The sequence below is a fragment of the Perissodus microlepis genome, chromosome 5, assembly GCF_051167445.1.
Source record: "Perissodus microlepis isolate ML-2025 ecotype Zambia chromosome 5, ASM5116744v1, whole genome shotgun sequence".
NCBI lineage: Eukaryota > Metazoa > Chordata > Actinopteri > Cichliformes > Cichlidae > Perissodus > Perissodus microlepis.
In genome coordinates this window covers 31670083-31690422 of record NC_140465.1, presented here as the reverse complement: position 1 = coordinate 31690422, position 20340 = coordinate 31670083, and the positions used below count along the sequence as shown (strand labels likewise).

The 20340-nt window shown below is 36.1% G+C and overlaps 2 protein-coding genes across 2 annotated transcripts; both read left to right on the top strand.

Moving 5' to 3' along the window:
- Positions 1-418: 418 nt before the first annotated feature.
- rdh5 (retinol dehydrogenase 5 (11-cis/9-cis)) lies at positions 419-4804 on the top strand. The gene is made up of 6 exons (XM_084929400.1): positions 419-777; positions 1992-2077; positions 2213-2535; positions 2660-2918; positions 3753-3916; positions 4280-4804. The coding sequence occupies exons 2-6, from the start codon at positions 2046-2048 to the stop codon at positions 4498-4500; spliced, it is 999 nt and encodes a 332-aa protein (XP_084785526.1). The 5' UTR covers positions 419-777; positions 1992-2045; the 3' UTR covers positions 4501-4804.
- Positions 4805-5868: 1064 nt separating this feature from the next.
- Positions 5869-19430, top strand: gls2b (glutaminase 2b (liver, mitochondrial)). Its single transcript, XM_084929399.1, has 18 exons — positions 5869-6152; positions 6499-6598; positions 6718-6839; positions 9553-9682; positions 9907-9986; positions 10518-10681; positions 12301-12359; positions 12852-12884; positions 12999-13057; positions 13212-13278; positions 14025-14075; positions 14166-14342; positions 14458-14589; positions 15077-15169; positions 15253-15314; positions 15699-15775; positions 16677-16740; positions 16948-19430. Exons 1-18 carry the CDS (start codon positions 5962-5964, stop codon positions 17105-17107), a joined length of 1821 nt encoding a protein of 606 aa, XP_084785525.1. The 5' UTR covers positions 5869-5961; the 3' UTR covers positions 17108-19430.
- The last annotated feature ends 910 nt before the right edge of the window (positions 19431-20340 follow it).

The following is a 20340-nucleotide window of genomic DNA, read 5'->3' as shown; positions in this document are numbered from 1 at the left end:
GAAAATCCCAAAGAGACCTTAACATTTATAGACTTGCAACTATTGCAACAAGTTTTGATATAAATATAGTAAGTGGATAAATACCTGCCTGGCTAAGGTGCTTGGACAGTTTGTGGAATGTGTGACGTGTCAGTGAGTGTGGCTTGTGAGTTCACTAATAGTATTACAGGCAAGAAATTTGCCACACGAGACTGCTCTTAATCTAATTTTAATGTAAAAAAAAAAGGTTGGATGTATTTGTTCTTTTTCCACCGGCCCAAAAATTGCACAGGTCATAGAGACTGTTAAAAGAGTACTGTATGAGCTTTATTACTGATATAACTGTCAGGTGAACTGAGGCAGTCACAGATTGTACTCATGCTTGGTCCTACAGGATTATCACAATTTGTATAAATACTCTTAAAACACAAAGTATTCATGCCGCTATAAACTAGGAACCTTCAGTCTTTGAAAATATATACTGTATACACTTTGTGGTGCACCATTAGAAAGGACGTGACGTAACATGTTAAAATGTCTTTAAAAAGATCTTGAAATCCAAGTGCACGTCACAGAAAAGGGTTTTTGTTTGTTTCATTCCCACCACCTTTTTTTAAACACACCAACCAAATGGTTACGCGTTGCTGGATTACCAATAGCGGGCTAGTCTAAAGGGATAAACAACAGGGATAAAGCTTCTGTCCAACCAGCTGAAGTAAGACTGGAGAATAACCAGAAAGGGAACGGGAAGAGGAGCGACAACGTGTGGAGCTCCATCACTTCCCAAAAGATAAAAAGGTAGGACAACACAGTTTTGTGTTTTACTCACCACTTCAGTTTAATCAAAGAAAGTAATTAGTTTAAATGTGAATATTAAAAACTCAAGATATGCAGAAATGGACTTTTGAGTTTTATCTGATTATAAATTTACACTGATTGAGATTTAAACAGTTATTAACAAATTTAGTAAACCACATGTCATAAAAAACAAGAAAACATATTTTAGAAATCTGTCAAAAACCAGTTAAAAACAAAAAAATACGTTGTCATTTGCTATTAGGCTAATAGCAAACTGATTTCATGTTTTTGTACCCAAATTTGAAATGGAACACTAGAGAAGTCTCTGAGAAGTCACAAAATTAATCAAGCATTTAGCATTCAGTTGGAAAATTACTGTAATTTGGCATCAAAAATAATAATGTGGTTTATTATTTTTTTCTGCTTTTTTGTAAAACAGCAAATTTGAACATTTGTGGATAACCAAAATAATTATATTCTAGCATTAAAAATATCATTACGGTGAAAGAGCTTGTACACACTGGTGGATTAACGATTACAGAAACATAAGAAATCAATTTGGTAATTACCAATATTGTTAATTTAGGGCAGCTGTAGCATAAACCTTGCACTGACATCTCTCTCTTTCTGAGAGAGTGTTCTGGTTCAGAAAATGTAATTATAACTCTACTTGCTAACTTAATTTATCCCAAATGTAACAAGATTTTAACAAGTATTAGTTTTTCCACACAATAAATATTTTGGATACCTTAAGCCACAGAAGTTTTTTTGTTACAATTATAAGCCTGCAGACTAATTAGTTGTCAGCAATCCCAAGCAGATCCGTTACGGGTATTAAAATTATGCTTCAAAAACATGTCTTCGCCCCCCCCCCCCTCACTGGGTTTTACTCCATCACAAATGCCTTTTCTTTCTTCCTTAAGAGTATTATTCAAAGATTTATCACGTGCCCAGAGCAGCCAAAGCAGTTTTGCATTAGGGGCACCCTTCAATTATGGCTCTCACTGAACAAATTCATTGTGTCAAATAGCTGTCAAAAAGATGAAATAAAACAATATAAAGCTTCAATAAAAACCTAATTATTGTGGAATTGAGACAAAATCGGTTTTGCAACATTCCTGAAACGTATCAATGTATTTCTGATTTACATTCTCTTCTCTGAAAACTGTATTTGAGAGCTTCTCATGTCAGTACATACTAACATGTTATTTCAGCAGGCATCAAGTTCTCACAGTGACTGAAAAACTACTTCTAGTCCTGAAGTCATCATGGATACACAGTTTGTGTATGACCTTTTAGGGTAAGAAATACCAAAACTAAACTTTGACTTCTTGATTTCTTTGCTAGCTGTAGTCATACCTTACCATACTCACAGATGCAGATGTGACAGTCAAATACTTAACATTCTTATTACATATTATTTGATCTCTTTTAGGGAAAATGCTTGGTTATACATCTCTGCTACCTTCATTGTGTTGTGGATTGTCGGGTGGCTCTACAGAGACAGCTTGGAGATTGAGGATTTCAAAAATAAGTATGTCTTTGTTACTGGCTGTGACACGGGGTTTGGAAACCTGCTGTGTAAGAAACTGGATCGTAAAGGTTTCTGTGTACTAGCTGGCTGTCTCACAGAAAAGGGAGCTGATGATCTGAAAAGAGTGGCAGGGCCTTATCTGAAGACTGTCCTGCTGGATGTGACCAGTCAGGATAGCATTGAAAAAGCAATGGAGTGGACCAAGCAAGAGGTTGGCGATAAGGGTGAGAGATGATTTCCTACAGTTACATATACGATTGTAGGACATTATTAGATCACACAAGGCAAGCCTGTAAACAAAACACAACATCATGTTTTCCTTGTTTTGTCTTTTTATTTGCTTTGTAGGACTTTGGGGTCTTGTGAACAATGCTGGACGTTCATTACCCATGGGTCCATCCGAGTGGATGAAAGTGGAGGATTTCCACAGCACACTGAAAGTAAACATGAATGGAGTGATTGCCATGACAATGACCTTCCTGCCCCTCATCAAACAGGCTCGTGGTCGTATTGTAAATGTAGCATCAGTGCTTGGTAGAGTGGCAGCAAATGGTGGTGGATACTGCATTTCCAAGTTTGCAGTAGAATCTTTCTCTGACTGCCTCAGGTAAGACTCATTTAAAGGGCTGCTGCAACCATATATATTAGCTTAAGGACCCAGTTGGTACTTTCTTCTTATTTAGAAAGACAGACAGTGTATCATAATTAGAAAGTTAGTATGGGTGATACAGTTTTATTACATTTTCAGTGATAAAAAAGACCATCAGTAAATTACAGAGTGCACTAAAAATGCACACCATCTAAAAAATTGTACAAATAGACCTAATTTGGCCACAGCGTGCCTCAGAGAAGGATTTTTGGTTCTGAGGCCAAACGGGGGGAAATGTTTGTCGCCCCCACTGACTCACATAGCTACATTAACTCTCTTTTTCTGCCAGGTAGTTGATTATGTTTTCGTTAATGACAATGAAAAGCTTGCAGCCTGTGTTATAGAGCTAGCACTGAAACCATCTAAATCTATAAACCTGAATATTAGTTGGTAAGTGGAAACTCAAGACTTTACTAATATTCAGTAGTTCATTCAATAGTATTTGATAGTGATAGAATACAATGTATCAGTTATAAACAATTGATAAGAACTCATTTGCACTCTCAGAAAATCAAGAAAGCCCGCACTGTAAGGGAATACTAATGACAAGTAGAGATTTTTAGACTCATTTGTTGGCTTAAATGCAGATGGCCAATCCATTTGGCAATTTGATTAGCCTTTCATGATCTACCAATCCAAATATTTTTATTAATATCTCACAAATAAACTGTAAAGCAGATATAAAGCAGGACATGTGTGAATGGTGACCTGTTAGAAAGTGGTGCTCAAAATTAGATGAGGTTTTGTTATTGCTATGAAAAAGCAACACACAGAGCATATCTGTGTTTCCAGGAGAGACATCCACTACTTTGGAATTAAGGTGTGTATCGTTGAGCCCGGGTTTTTCAAGACTGCAGTAACGAGCCTCGAACCCATTGAGAGGGAGCTCCATCGCCTGTGGAACCAACTCAGCCCTGAAGTAAAGGCCAGCTATGGAGACAAATACCTTGATAAATGTAAGTACAATGGGCCGTGGATCATCTGAAGCATTTTATTGATGCAGAATAGGTCAATTGTATCACATTCATACTGATTTTTTTTTTTTACTTGTTTTTTGTTTTTTGCTTTGATACACTAGGAATGAAATGTAACTGCTAATTTTAGATATAAAAAGTCACCTATTGAGAAGTGACTTCCAAGATTCATACATAACATTTTAATCCAAAAATATGTTTGTGTGCTTTTAAAAAAATGAAGTATAAAAATAAATCATTGAACATCAGATAAGAATGAAGGATTCTTGGAAATTGCAAGTTTACTGTGGCTTAAAAAAAATCACAAATTACTATCTGGTCACGATACATAATTCTCTTTTTAAGATGTCAATATACAGCGTTTGATCATGAATGCCGTCTGCGACTCTGACCTCACTAAAGTGACCAACTGCATGGAGCACGCTCTCTCTGCTGCCTACCCTCGCACCAGATACAGTGCTGGCTGGGATGCCAAGCTTGTCTGGATCCCCCTCTCTTACATGCCTTCCTTTGTAGTTGATATTGCACTGAAGATCGTGCTTCCACGTCCTTCAAAGAGCGTCTGATTTGGGATGACCTACTTTATGTCATTTTGACGCAATAAGGAGGCTGACATTAAAAAAGTTTTTTTTTCTTGATCTATTTTCCTTATCAGAGTTGGCCATGCGATGATAATACGACAACTTTAGAAATGACTGTTATTATATTTATAAGTGTATACCATAGAAAAGTCTTTTTCCTCTGTAATGTCTCTTTGACACTTCTAGACAACACAAAAATACTCATACAGTTTACTGTATGCATATTATTCTGTTTGTTGGGTGTTTTAACGCTATTATTTAAGGTTCTTGTTATGGATGTTGTTCACCATGGAAGCCTAAATAAAGAACATTTTAATATTAAGAAACTGTGTTTGTCAGAATGCAAGGATGGGCATGCTGCTGAAACGGGAGTGAGAACGGGCTGCATACAGAAAGAAAATAAATAAAGCTTTGCTCTGAAACAATGTCTACAGGCTGAGCTACATGAACACGGCAGTTAAATGAGAAGAAATATGCACATATGAAGACTCATGCACTGTATGTGTGTGATTGTCATGTTTTTAAGTTGTGTATGACTGTATTATTGTTGGATCTTTAAACATTATTTTACACTATTTTGTATACTTTCTAAATGCAGTTCAGTAGCTCCGGGGCATTTTCAACTGACAGAGATGGAATTAATTACCATGATGGAGGGACATTATTACTGTTTTATGTTTTTTAATGCAAAGAAGCAGATAGAGTGAGTCATCTGAACCACTAGAAGAAACAAGAAAACAAAAAAACTATGTTTCGCCAGAACTGGGTTCAGTATTCTGGCACATTGCTACCCAACTATAAATGTACACCACATTACATTCAAACCTACTGACTGGAAAATCCACCAGGGGGTGCTAAGACATCGCATGAAAGTTTGAGAACTAAAGTGCTTAAAATTGCCGTACTATAAACATTAGATTTTTTTTCCATAATGTAGCAAAAGCAGTTAAGTAATGCGTAAAATATTAATATTTCTTTCTTATGCGCGTTTTAATACTCCAACAGCTTTGGAGTTTCAGATTGGGAAATTTATTTCTAGCTTCTGACCGGCTCCTGTGCAGACTCTGCTGCTTTCAAATGCTCCTTGTAAAACTTTAACCACGCTTCAAACGAGTATTTGTGGGGTTGTGGGTTGTGACACATTCTAGGCTGTTTTAATAATATAAACCTGTTTCTTGTTGTGCTGTTTAAGTAGTCGAGATCTCTATATATTTTAAGTTAAATGTTTTTTTTTTTTTCAAGTAAATGAACTGTACTTGTAAAGGGCTTGTAAAAACAAAAAAGTCCCACCTTTCCGATGACACATGAAGGTAACAAAACTTCAACTTCAGGCTAAAGCTGGTAAGTCAACGACCTCGCACGATCAGCTGGCGTCCAGCTCAGAAAATAACAGCAAGGTTATCTGTGTTGATTTCATCGTGAACGAACTATCGCGAAGGCTTTATTATGCCGTTTGTCGCAGCCATGCATTTCCTGAACGCGCTGCGCCTGTCAAACTCTGCTCAACTGATGGTCAAAAGTACAGATGTGGCGAAGAAGGTTTTCATCGTGCAACCAGCATGCTGTTTGGGCACGAAATCAATAACTCAGTTTCAGAGACGATCCCCTGCACTACGAGATCGTTTGCATCTGAAAATGTAAGTATGTGTGTGCTAAACTGGTGAGAATCAGCACCTTCTTACTGGTGTGAATTCGTTTAAACAGAACGCCTCCACACCATTAACTATTATCTGCCATATGCTGGTATATAATTATTTGTGCATGAGCAGTTGTTTTCTGTGTTATGGGCACAGAGAAACTATAGGAGGAAGAGAACAGTCACCATATGGACCTCCATATAGGTGGTTATGTCTGTGTGTGCAGCATGTGTAGGCTATAAAAGCAATCTTGTCTTTTATTTGTTGTTGTTGTTTTTTTTAAGGGAATCCAACACTTCTTTTGATTGTTTTCCTCTTTTCAAGAGTGTGCTCTTCACTTCACCAGGAATATGCATTCAAAGCCATCTGGTTCCGGAGTGGAAAACATGCTTTTCTACACCATCACAGAGGGAAAAGAGCAAGTGCCCATCTCATACTTTACAGCAGTAAGCAGACATCATCTGTACATTACTTTATATGCACTGTTGCTACTGAATATATCCTATCCTATTTATTGTACATACTGTGTGCAATGACATTAATGCTGACAACTTCTTATTTGCAGGCACTGAAAAAAAATGGCCTTCACCCATCCGATCCTCGCCTTAAAGACTGCATGGAAAAGCTCAGAGAGGCCGTGAAGGAATCTGTTGGCGAGGTGATGATGGACAAAGACCTTTTCCACAGGTGACATGAGGCAACCAAGTCAAGCGGTTTCTCAAGGCTAAGAAAATGTATGTCAATAGCACCTCTAAAGCACACAGGCAGTTCAAAATGATTGGGAAATGAGTCAGTTAATCATGCTTTAATTAAACTAAAAAGAATCCAGTCTGACCAAAACTTAATTTAATTAAAGATTTTTTTTTGTATTTTCCTGCAATTTGGTTCTGGAGCAATTTGGGGGCCATGGTCTTGTATATACAGGTTTACTGCCAGGGCGTTATGAATATAACAGAAATTTTACTGTGATTAGAAAGCCTGTGCCTTTCCTACTGACAAGAGAACAGTCAACTCCACTGTAGTAGACCATGATAACCCCCATATCTTGTAAATTTTACAAATGCAAACTGTTTAAAAGACAACCTCTATCTTCTACTGAAGTCCAACCAGTAGAAGATAGAGGAAAGTCTAGATAATTATTTTATATCACTTTGATTTTAAGTAGGCCTAACCATTGAAATTCTCTTTTCTAACGATGTAAAAAAAAAGTTTAACCACACATTTAATCTCTGAGAATAATGTCAGAAAAAAGTGGAATTACACAGTAAGTCCTAGATTTTCCATATGATATAGTAATGGTGATGTAGTAGATGAAATAATTGAAATAAATCTTTCACAAGACAGGAAACAAGAATTTCTGGTAGCTAATTGCTCAGATTGTCCTGCAATAACAAAACAGAAAGTTTCTCTTAATTCACAGAGAATGCTCTTTTCTTGTGGATTCACTGTAAAGTCAGTATTAAAAAACAAGAACTTTTCTCTTATTTAAATACTCATATATTTTTTAATTACTGTGCTGTAATATAGATTGTGACGGGGAAGGTCTTTAAAAGCATAAAATGCTGCAAAACCTATTAAAATACATTTAAAAATACAAAAATCTATAACGCCTTCACATTTTCCAAAGCTGTCCATTATGCCAATTCTGGCCCCTGGGCCTTAAGTTTAATACCCATGGTCTAGCTGGAAATGTGTGCACTTTTTTAACTTAATAAACAAAGCATTTTACAATTAGGACACAGAGATCAGATCAGTAACCCTGTGGTTATTGGACAGCGAGCCTGAGCCACAGCTGCCTCTGTCTACAGAGTGTGATTCAATTTGGAAAAATGGTTTACATTGCTGGTAAACGCTTTATGTCTTTGATCACTACAAATCAAATGAGGCTAAGTTTCATTGCATTAGGGTTATTTACACTCAGTACGCCGACCCTCGCGGTGAACTGCCAGTAAGTGCTGACATTTAACTGTTAGTCCTGCGGCTGCTGGAGATATAGTTTTGCTCCCTTTGTTTAGTTTTTGTTGTTGTTTTGGTTATTTCATTGTGTTTTGTTTTTTATTATTAATATTATTTCTTATGCCACTCTGTGAAACCAATGCAGTCTGTGGATAAGCCCATGATTTGTCATTTGTGTGTCAGTTTAGCAAGTCAGAAATCAAGTTAAGAAAATGGCACACAGAATAACTTTTAGCAAACTCTAAAGGGCAACAGTGGCCAAGAAAAATGGATCTAATGCGGCAGTTGACAGGAAATTTAACTTTACATTTCTCCCACAATTATTGTTGTTTTTTTATGGGACTTAATCTTCGTTACACTATCCCTCAGAGAGGGCTATCTTAGCTGTGACAGTCCATGGTGTTTTGTTTTCCATGCATGAGGAAGCAGGTGCAGGCATGAGACCAAACTATTTTTAGCCTGACCTTCCACTAACAATCCATTTTAGTACAGGATTTGTTGTATGTGATGTTATGCGTAATTGTTTCTCTCTTCTTTTGTCTTCCACGTATTTTATGTTCAGTCATTCAGACAGGTTTAAGAATGATAAGGCGGAACTATAGAATGTGGAAGAAGTCGGAACTAAATGGACAACATCTTATACAATTTTTAAGGCTATGGCTTCTGGTGTCACAAATTGTGCGCATACAAATTTTTTTCTTTATAAATAATAAATTGAAAAACTGATACACTGTATAATGTAATGCAAATACGTACAGGTATAGCTTAAGAATGTTAGATTTTTCATACAGTAATAAATTCACACACATTGTAATGTCATAATTAAATACATGCATTTCATCAAGATCCATCCCAAACATGGAGGTGTGAAAATCGGTGTCAGGACATGTCAGTTTTATTTACTGTTGTTTTGATCAAAGGAACAGCTTCTCACACTTAATGAAAACTGACAGCTGCTGGCTTCCACTTACTCTAGAGGCTACGCACACACACGCACACCCACACACACACACACTCGTGTGTGTACTCATATCCTTGTGGGGACATCTAATTGACATAATGCTTTTCTTTCCCTAGCCCCTTACCCTAACACTAGCCATAAAAAATAAATGCCTAACCCTAACCCTTAACCGGACCATGCACCAGAGCTTTATGAAAAGAAAACTAAGCAAAACTCTCTTAATACCTAACCATAACCCAATTGTATCTCTTTAACTAAAACCACATTTTGAATCTCAAAAATGCCTTCAAACTTGTGGGGACCGGGATTTTGGTCCCCATAAGGGCTATTGGTCCCAACAAGTATAGTAAACTTCCATTCTTTGGTCTCCACAAAGATGTCTAAACAGGTACACAAACAACACACACACGCACACACAATGAAAGTATTTTCTTTTTATTTAGGGCTCTTGAGTAATTCTGCATTATGCTGTTTTTGTCTCAGATGTGTAGGAGGAAACATTGTTCTGCTAATCCAGGCCTTCAGGAAGAAGTTTATCATCCCTGAGTTTGACCTGTTTGTACAGAAAATAAATGAAATCTACGAAAAAGTGCAGAAGCAAAGTGATGGGAAGGTAAACTTTTCCTAATTTAGTTTTCCATGCTATGATGGTTTATTTGCTGCGTAAAGCTTTCTCTTAATTCATCCTGCTGCCCCAATATCTGCACACATTAAACATAATACTTGATGAGTAAATAAGGAATCTCTTCTACTACATTAACATTAGTTCTAACAATTACTTCTGAATGAGCATTACTTCTGTCTTAACTTTAACTGTGTTTGTCATTGTGACTGCAGGTTGCAGACTACATTCCCCAGCTGGCTAAATTCAGCCCAGAGCTATGGGGTGTGTCTTTGTGTACAGTTGACGGACAGAGGTAGGAACTAAACATTTGAATAATCTAAATGAGTCTTTTATGAGATTTGTAGAGATCCATAGAGCTATTTCATTCATATATTATGAGATTCCTCATTAGATTGTGATTTCCCAGCTATCACTGAATGACAGCTGGGAACAAAGATTCTTCTTGGCTAGTGTGTAACTAGATTTATTTGATTTGACATATTCTTTGTAAGACAATTTGATGTGAAAAAAATTTGCAGAACATCAGCCTAATGTTTTGCTGTACTTTTGTTTTATTTTTGTCCAATTTTGAGTCACCGACTTACTGATACACATTTCTATAATCAAAATATAAATTTTAGTTCCAGTCTTATAATCTTCATACACAGTGCATTTGCTACAGATTTCAGAAGGTGGATCAAATATAAATGAGCGTTCTCTCAGTCTCTACTTAAACATAGTTCATACTTTTTTTTAAAGTGATACTGCACATTCAGTATGACTGTCACTTTATTTTCAAGATTGTGTAGGCTCTAAAGGTCTGTTTTCTGTTTTCTTTTTGCAGGCACTCAGTAGGCCACACCAAACAGCCGTTTTGCCTGCAGTCCTGTGTGAAGCCCCTGCAGTATGCCATTGCCGTACATGAGTCAGAAACTGAGAAGGTTCACCGCTATGTTGGCATGGAGCCCAGTGGACTCAAGTTCAATGTGCTTTCACTTGATGATGAAGGTATGTAAAGCCTCATTACCTCCTATTGGATTATAAAAATCTATCAATGCAATCAGTGCGCGGAAATGACACCTGAAGTTCAAAGAAATCTAGTTATGAGGCATCTAGCACAGCACATAACATGTATCTTAGTTTCCTTTTACTCCTGCATAAGTGGTAAACTGACTGGATGAACAATGTCTTCGTCCAGATGAAACCCGAATTTATATTCTCATAATAATTTTATCATAATGTTTCTTTATTCTTCTGCTTAATATCAAGGAATAAATCTAGCTGTGTTACTCTGACACAGAATTTAGGTCCTTCACAACTGTCACTGACACTGATTTCCTTCTCTGAGAAAGGAAACCAGTTTCATTTCCGTTCCACCGAGTCAAATTTTACACCAATAATAACTAATGAAATGTAATAAACTGATTAGTTGCTATTTTGGTAACAAGGTAGTGTTTGTAATTGTTTTTCAGTTAAAAAAAAGAACAAATATTTACTGGTTGCCCTTTTTAAAAAAAAAAAAAATTTGGTAACACAATATACATTTAAAGACATTTTGTAAATGTGTTTTTGCAGTACTTTTTTGGTACAAATATTATTCTGTTATTCAGATTATATTTCATGCACATTAGGAATTTTGTCAGGACCCTTTTTTTAAAATATGCACTCGTGGTCAGAAATTTACATATACCCATCATGAGCATGTATGTTTGGTGGTAATTTCAGGAATTTTAATGATTTCTTTGACCTCTTCTTTTGGAAGAGGTGGAATGATAGTACAGCTTTATTTTGAAAAATATGAAAATATTTTATTAAAAAAAGAATTCGGTGCACAAATTTGAATATACTCACTCTCTCTCTCTCTCTCTCTCTCTCTCTCTCTCTATATATATATATATATATATATATATATATATATATATATATATATATATATATATATATATATATATATATATATATATATATATATATATATATATATATAATTTCTCTAATCTAAAAAGTATACATACAGGCCAAAATTAAAATTTTTAAGTAACTGTTGTTGAAGGTTCTACAATGCCTTTTAACCTGACAACGCCAAGCCCTATTAGCTTTGTTAGTAAGCTGCAAGCTACAAGTGGTACTGTAGTCTCTTTTTGCCAGCATAAAAAGAATTTGTTTGACACTCATTGGGTTGAACACTAGCATTGAACTCTGCTAAGAATAGTGGTCAAAAATCCAGTCCTCCCAGTAGCATGTTGATGGTGACCAAAAGCATCTGGTTGAGGTGCAATTTGTTAAGAGTGGGGGCTGCATGTGTATTTGAACCTGCATATATACTTTTGACGTTGTTTGAATTAGAGAAAATCCACAATAATTGCAATCTTGTGTACCCAATTCTTGTTTTTTTTTAAGTAATTGAAGATGTTTGCTGTACAATCATTCTACCCTGGAAAAACAGCAGTGCAAAGAAATCATTAAAATCCCCAAATTACTATAACAAGTGTATATAAACTTCAGACCACAACTCTTATGTTGATTCACATATTATAGAGATTGATTTAAGTCCTTTGTACAAAACTATTATTTCATAAAGAATTTGTCTTCAACCCTGTGTCTTATCTTACTGTCCCGTCTCATAGATAAGCCCCATAATCCCATGGTGAATGCTGGAGCCATTTTGATCAGCTCTCTTATCAAGGTAGACAGATGAACAGTTATCACTCTCTTTTTAGTGAAAGACTGTGGCAGCAAAAGGTTAGTTGCAGATTTTATATATTTTTGAAGCTCAAATATCTTAAATAAAGAAATTACTATTAAAATATGCACTAACTAACTGTGTTTACCCTGCTGTTGAGTAAGACTCTTGCAGCAATGGTACTTTGCAGTAGCAAGTTATGCACTCAATTTAAAAACAACTTAATGCATCAGATGTTTTACTGCATGAAAATTTGTGATGTTCTATAGCATATTCAATGTTTGCCTTAAAGTTGGACCACCTGGTTTATGATCATTACCTGCTCTTCTCTTACTGCTGATAATAGGATACTAAATCATGCAATCAGTAACACATTCGTGTTTTTTCATACTGTGCAATTAGTACCAGCTTCTGAATGCAGGAGCTGAGTGAATGTGGCAATTATACTCAGTACTGTTTGTTTTTACACAAGCAAGCGACTCTCCTTGTTTTCAGCCTCACTCAAATAAGGCAGAAAAGTTTGACTATGTAAGTAATGTGCCTCCAGTTTTCTACTCTGTTTAGACCATGAATATAAAAATGTAGGATTATTATTTTGGTGCTCAGAGGTATGCTGAAAAAGCACAGATGTTTTTTTTCCAGGTTATGGAGTTTGTGAAAAAGATGGCTGGCCAAGAATATGTAGGATTCAGCAATGCCACGTGAGTGCATTTCAAAATAGAGTTGAAGTATTTTGTATTTATTTGCCTCCGTTTAGCACAAACACGAGTGACTTACTGTGTTATGGGTTTAGTCCACTACCTATTGCATTATTGATGTTTTTTTATATTGATTTCTGCTCTTTCTTTGTCTCAGGTTCCAGTCAGAAAAAGAAACAGGCGACAGAAATTTTGCCATCGGATACTACATGAAAGAGAAGAAGGTCAGTTTCAGAACATTTGGAACTCTGTTTAAAATTTCAGACTTCAAAAATTCATTTTTGTTTTTTGTTCTAGATGAAATATTATAGAGTCTAACCAGTTTAGATCATGCAGTTGTGTACATGTTGAAAAAACATTTCCTAAAGCTCACATATTTGAATTTAAAAATTTCAACTTGATAGTACTTATCTTTTAGTAATTAAAAACAATCAAAATTAATCATCCATGATTTAATTATGAAAGTAATGACTAATTGATCAACTGAGTGTCTCATTGAGGTTTGCAGACAAGTTACCACTAACCAAATGACATTAACTTGTTTGCCATTTTATGATGTGTGACAATCATGGTGACAATGAAGGATCAAGTGAATAAGGCCTGTAGGACACAAATCAGAAGCCAGCCAGAAACCTCCAAGAACTATTGATTTTTCCTTAGCAATGGTTGTATTACTTTTAATATGTTGGACAACTCAAGCAATGTCCGCATGAGGTCATGTTAGAAACTCAATAGATGACACACATGACAAGGAAAAGCTAACATTAAAAACCTAAATACTGTATTTTTATCCATTTTAACCTATTATAAAATGTATATTTTGATCAGGTACTCAGCAGTCATATTCCACATTTATAATATTGTTTTTATATTATTTAATTTTCATGAAACCAAATTGCCAAGTTTCAGATAAATAGTCTGCTTACTTTGGTCAATGAGATACTCATGATGATAATATTTCACTCACCAGTGTTTTCCTCTGGGAGCAGATATGATCGATGCCCTTGACTTCTACTTCCAGGTAAAATGTCAATAAAAAGAGTCTTTTGCAGCCTTTTATTTATGAAAAATGATTCAGTAGTTTCAATAATAAACTGACTATTCCTCTCAGCTTTGCTCCATTGAGGTAACCTGTGAGTCAGGAAGCATCATGGCTGCCACTCTGGCCAATGGGGGAATTTGCCCAATTACAGGCGAGCGTGTCCTGAGTACTGAGGCTGTGCGAAACACCCTGAGCCTCATGCACTCCTGTGGCATGTATGACTTCTCCGGCCAGATGGCTTTTCATGTGAGTAACAGCAGGATGTGATGGAACAAGCACTTCACTGTGTCACAACAAAAATAGCAATAATCTCATTACCTAGAACAAATGGCACATTCAGCCTCTCGTTCTCATCTCACAGGTGGGCTTGCCTGCAAAATCAGGAGTATCCGGTGCAATTCTGTTGGTGATCCCCAATGTGATGGGAGTGATGTGCTGGTCTCCTCCACTGGACAGGGTTGGAAATAGTGTCCGAGGAATACACTTCTGTCAGGCAAGAAAACAGTTTCTGTTTTATTATATTTAGACCACTTATCTTTTGTTTTTTTACGTTTATGTTTTAATTTGAATTTTTAATGCAAGTAGAACATCCTGGCCTTTGTGATATTTTTCTCGTGTTTAAATTGGCTCTGAAGTCTGCAATACTTCAGGCCTTACGGTAGAAGCTTTAATTTTTTTAAAGATGATGATGATTACAGTAATAACCAGTTTAGTTTGATAAATAACTTGCAGTCATTACACTATCGACATCCTCTTAAAGCCAGAAGCCTGGCTTTGACTAATACCATAAATATGCCCCCAGAATGTGTCTGTAGTTGCTTTACAGAGTGCAAAATGTCTAATAAACCTGACTTATTCTGTGGCTGTTATATTCTGTTTTATAATCTTTAATTTTTATTTTTTTTGACAGAACAAAACAGTATAAATAATTTTTTTGTTCCCCCCCTAAAGATTAAATCATACTGTTTTTGTTTTCTTAGGAACTTGTGTCAGTGTTCAATTTTCACAATTACGACAACTTGAGGCACTTTGTAAAGAAACAGGACCCTCGCAGACAGGATGGAGATGACAGGGTGAGTTGCTCGTATTTTGTTTGGTTCTGTATGTAATATGTGCTCTAAGCCTCCATGTTTATGGCTCTATGATGTTTTTGCAGAACAAGTCTATTTTCAACTTGTTGTTTGCTGCCTACAGTGGAGATGTATCGGCACTGAGAAGGTAGATAATCGAGACTCCTGATTTTGTCTGTCCTCTAGAAAACATTTCCCTCACAATGTCTAAAACAGGCCCTGGATCAAATTACCTCAACAATGTTTATTACTAGTAAGGTATAGTGAACAAAATGACCTTTTATACCTAGTACAGAATCAGAGCATAGAGTATAAGACCAATAAGAGTTCTCTTTTTCTTTTTTTAATAAGACAAGCGTGGAATCCACAATTTGTTTCAGGGAGGAGATACAAATCTCTTTGGGGTTGCATCAGTAAAGGCAGCTAGTGAAAAAATCTGCCAAATCAAACATGCAGGGCTACCCGCTGTGGCGACCCCTTGTGAATAAGGGAGCACTTGAAAGTAGCTGACTGTTAGTGATTTGTTTTGCAGATTTGCACTTTCTTCCATGGACATGGACCTCAAAGACTATGATTCTCGAACAGCGCTTCATGTTGCTGCAGCTGAGGGTAAGCTTCATAAGTTCAGGCTAATTTTACACTTATTCGGTAATTTTTTTATTTACTTATTTATTTTTAAATTAATGACTTCAAAACAAGTGCAGTTAGCTTAAGTCATCATCTAAGATCAAACTAATCATGACTTTGATCCAAACAACATACATTTAAAGTTTTGCTACAACACAAAAGTTTGTCATAGATGTTTAAGAAAACTTGGTGTAATTGTAAGATAACAGATGCAGAAAGTTGCAGATTTCAGTTTTAATGATGATTGGTTAGTATAGCAGACAAAAACAACCTTTATTACCTATCCACTGTCTTCTCTCAGTTAAAAGAATGGCGTCTGTTTACTCTGTCATTTCTTTTCATCGCTGACTGATAGAAAAATACTTAAACTTGTTAAATCGTTTGTTTTGATGCTGTTTTGATGAGTAATTAGTGCAAAGTTTTCACTTTGTTTATTCTCATGATTAACAGTAGAGGTTCAGTACCTCTGGCTCACATTATACAAGCCACTAATGAACCAGCTCATAAACCCTTACAGAGCACCATATGGTAGATTATTTGTCTTCTGTTGCAATGTTAGTTTATTCACAGCACAGATTTAATACTCCGCTGCCGCGACTACAGCAGTAACATTTTTCTTGAAAAGAGCCTCGTAAGCAAACTATTTGTTTAGAGGATTAACATGGAAGTAACAGCAGTTTTCTTCCAAAAGGGAAAAGGCAAAGATTCCTAAATGCCATTCTGAGCTGGATTGCAATAGAAGGAATTAGTAATTACATATTTATTGTTGTTTGTTTTTATTTTAGCAGATTATCTTCTCCATTTCTAATTCTGTGATGCTACTAGATTAATTTGTCAATGGTGACAATTTTCTTTTTTTGCTTTTTAAAAATTATATTCTTAGGTCACATGGATGTAGTAAAATTCCTCACTGAAACCTGCAAAGTTGATCCATTTGTAGAAGACAGGTGAGATAGCTACCTTGTATATAATTCTAATTATAATCAATTGATTACATTAACCCTGTACTGTCATACTACTTCATTGTAAAGAGCCTTTTTCCATCAACTAAACTTTTCCAATTATTTATCAGCACACGATGTTAATACCACAGTTTGTATACTCTTGGATTTTGTCATCCATAGTTTTATGAATTGCCTCTCCATCACTTGCAGGTGGGGGAATCTACCGGTCGATGATGCCATGCAATTTGGGCATGACGAGCTAGTGAAGGTGCTCAAAGATTACCAGCAAGAGTGCAGGCAGCAGGAAAAGAAGCAGAGTGAAGCTGTGCATCCCCAGAAGCTTGACACCATTGATGGCATGGTGTCATAGCTAAAATAAAGTTCTGAAATTGTAATACATCAGGGCATTTGTGCAATTTTTCAAGTTTAGAAATATGGGTGTCCATTTGTAGCACGTAACATGAGTGACGCACAAACAACAGAATATAACTGTCATGGAGCTTTATGAAAGTTTTTCTTCAAATTCCAGTCAGGTGAATATTTTATTGTTTAGCATTTCTTTTTTGTGATTAATATTTTTATTGTATTTTTAGAACACTACAGTCCGTTTAGCATTTCTATTCTATAATGTATATATGTGTGAGGTTCACTTGATTAATATCTCTGTCAAAGTGCAACCGAGTACAATGTAGTGCCACACAAAGGGAAATTGATGCCACCTGACTCAAAGTTACATGGATTTCAGCAGCAGGTGACAGGGTGTAAAAGATTTTTGATGACAGGAAGGTGCTTGTTGTTTTTGTTCTATAAAGGATTTTCCCTCCTTTGCCTTGTCTGAATGTTGTGTGACACTGGTCTTTTTTACTCCCAGTCAAACCAACTATCAAACTCAGCGTATTTTAATTTTTGAAATCCATACCATAAACACAGTGACATAATATCACAGTTATAACACATAGTGGCCAACTTAATGTTAATTTATTATGTATATGTTTATACCGTGACTTGGGAAAACTGCATATTTCTTACTGTAAAAGAAGAGACAATGAGTCTCAGTGTGGTACTTTATGATCTCCAGCCTCATAATAAATTAGGTTCCAAAAACTAAATGATGTGAAAGGTTTGGCATTAAATCCATGTATGCCACCCATAGCTTGATTTTATTTTGATTTTATTAAGTTAGTCAGTGCTTCATAGTGTGACAAATTTGATATTAAATATTTTGCAGCACCCAGTAAATCAACCGAATACATGATGAAAAAGCAGCAGGAGTGTGTGTTTTGCATAATCAAGATATTTCAATGAAAACAAATGGAACAAGTAATGTAATAAGAACTATTTAGCGAGATATAGCAAACGTGCACCGCATTATTTTAACCATATAAAGACTGTACCATGAAATAATTGCCAAAAAAAATCACATTTTCTGAAACAGGATTGTGAATTAACCTTCTGAAAAATGTAATAAATAAATAAATATAAATGTGCATATATGAGCTTATATTGCATATATGAGCTTTAATTTACACTATTTTTGTTAAATCCAGTATTTTTGTGCAATTTCTTGCTTAGAAGTCACACTTTTAAGTCTTTAAGAGTCTTTAAGACTCACAAAAACTCATAACAAATATGATACCCTTGACATTACAGGGTTGACTTCCCTCTCCTTACCAATGCTTTATTTATAAATGTAGAGTTAATAATTTTTGACAGATTGTACCTTTAATTTCATGCATATGATACAATAGACTGTAGCCACAGAGCACAAATGCTTCATTTTTTCTTTAATCCATCAGATGGCACTATGTGCCTGTCCAACATGTGTCCGTGTTGTCTGCAAACTGGTCAACCTACAGTATCAGTTGTTATCAGGTATAACAGTGTGCCTTAGATTTGTGGAGAGAAAAAGCACTGCTGAGCAATAAAGAGCTTATATAAGATTAAGCTGACGTTCAGAGAGACTGGTGCCGCCTGAAGAGACTATGGTGATACTGACAGGATCTTGAACCCATTCCACTAAAGAAATAAACAGAAACAGACATTTAGACAACAAATATGCAGTGCAATATTTTTTACACATTTTACTTGTTCTTTAAATGGATTTCTTTTAGTCTCTTAGACCAATATTTCTCTTTTCTATTTTGGAAAGTGAGCAAATATGTCACAACTGTATCCAGCACTTTGAATGATTTACAAAGAAAATCTACACCACCCAGTCGATTAGGTGCAGCTCTTGATTTGAACGCTTTACTGTGTGTAGACTGGTGCTCTTCATTTTCTCAAAAGCATTAAATAAAATCGATTGTTGGCAATTGCCACCTTGTTGAAGCCTGTGTTTTTTTCTACCTTAAGAAGACAACTGGTGGGGTATCAATGTGTGTCTTCTGAAAAGACAAACACATTTGTATTGCTTTCCACAATGATTAAAATTTTGGACTCTGGGCAGTTCGTGTCTCAGATAAATTGGACCTGCTTATTAATGTCGTAGACAAGTGTTCATGTTTTTTAATGATTTGAACTTTTTGGCATGAAGGAGGTTTAATGAAGCCAGAAATATAAAAGCTGACTTTAATGAGTTGGCACAGGGATGTGCGTGAATCCCACAAGGATGTTAGGATTTTCTCAAGTTGACAAGGTTGTTCTGCCATTCAGCCATTGTTGCCTTCTGGAGATTAGGTTTCAGAGAATGCATTTGCAGCAGTGAGATTAAGGGTGGTAATAGCAAAATACCTGAACTATTAGATCAGTTGCTATTAAATTTAATTTTAATACTTATAGTTCCAGTAGAATGATTCCTACTAGCATTTGTGTTTCACTTAATTTTCTTCTATTGTAACTTCAAGTTGTGATTTATATTCCCTTTTTGGTTTCTAATAAAATCATAGTGAATCTATCAATATTTCAGCATCAGTAGCATATATATATAAATATATATATACGTTTCTGTAGCATATGAGTGGGTCACACATGTGGGTCAAACAGACTTTACCAACAACTGTGTTTGTACTGTCATGGTTCATCAGTGGCTGCCCTGGCATGCTGCTCTTACCATGTTCACCAGGGAGGCGTCTGTTCTTCTGTGTTCTTCTGATTCTCACACCTGCGGCTCATCATTGCTGATGGATCCTGACAGTATTTAAGGCCGTGTTGGAGGAGTGTTCCTCACTGGATTGTTGTACTTACTTCTGTTAGTGTAGCCTGGCTCGCGTTTGTACTTCCCTGTGTTCCCTGGTGCTTCTTCTGACCTCTGTTTCCATCTACCTGTATAGATCGCCCTGGACCTGACCAGAATGAGAGTGGGTCACGGTGTTGGATTGGAGGGTGTGTGTATCTTGTTCTGGACTCTACGAAGAGGTGCTTGATGTGTGTTTCCCTGACCCTCTCTTGGAATCCCCAGAACACTGTCGCTCTGTATATGTAAATATTTCACTGGTGTTGTATATAAATCCCCTTTTGACTGCACAGTTCAGAGTCCTGTCATTGAGCCCTGCTTCAGTAACAGTGACATGTAGCAACAGTCAGTGAGATGACTCATGAGAACATAACACAAAGTTTGTATTCACAGTAGCTTACCCCTGACAGTGTGTTAAATTGAGAGGTGAA

Bases quoted from the DNA above. Each gene is read 5' to 3' on its own strand.
- gls2b (XM_084929399.1), top strand. From the start codon at position 5,962: ATGCCGTTTGTCGCAGCCATGCATTTCCTGAACGCGCTGCGCCTGTCA. The intron at 9,683-9,906 runs GTAAACTTTTCC...TTGTGACTGCAG, and splicing joins AGAAGCAAAGTGATGGGAAG to GTTGCAGACTACATTCCCCA. The intron at 13,058-13,211 runs GTGAGTGCATTT...TCTTTGTCTCAG, and splicing joins GTAGGATTCAGCAATGCCAC to GTTCCAGTCAGAAAAAGAAA.
- rdh5 (XM_084929400.1), top strand. From the start codon at position 2,046: ATGGATACACAGTTTGTGTATGACCTTTTAGG. The intron at 2,536-2,659 runs GTGAGAGATGAT...TTTGCTTTGTAG, and splicing joins GCAAGAGGTTGGCGATAAGG to GACTTTGGGGTCTTGTGAAC. The intron at 2,919-3,752 runs GTAAGACTCATT...CTGTGTTTCCAG, and splicing joins TCTTTCTCTGACTGCCTCAG to GAGAGACATCCACTACTTTG.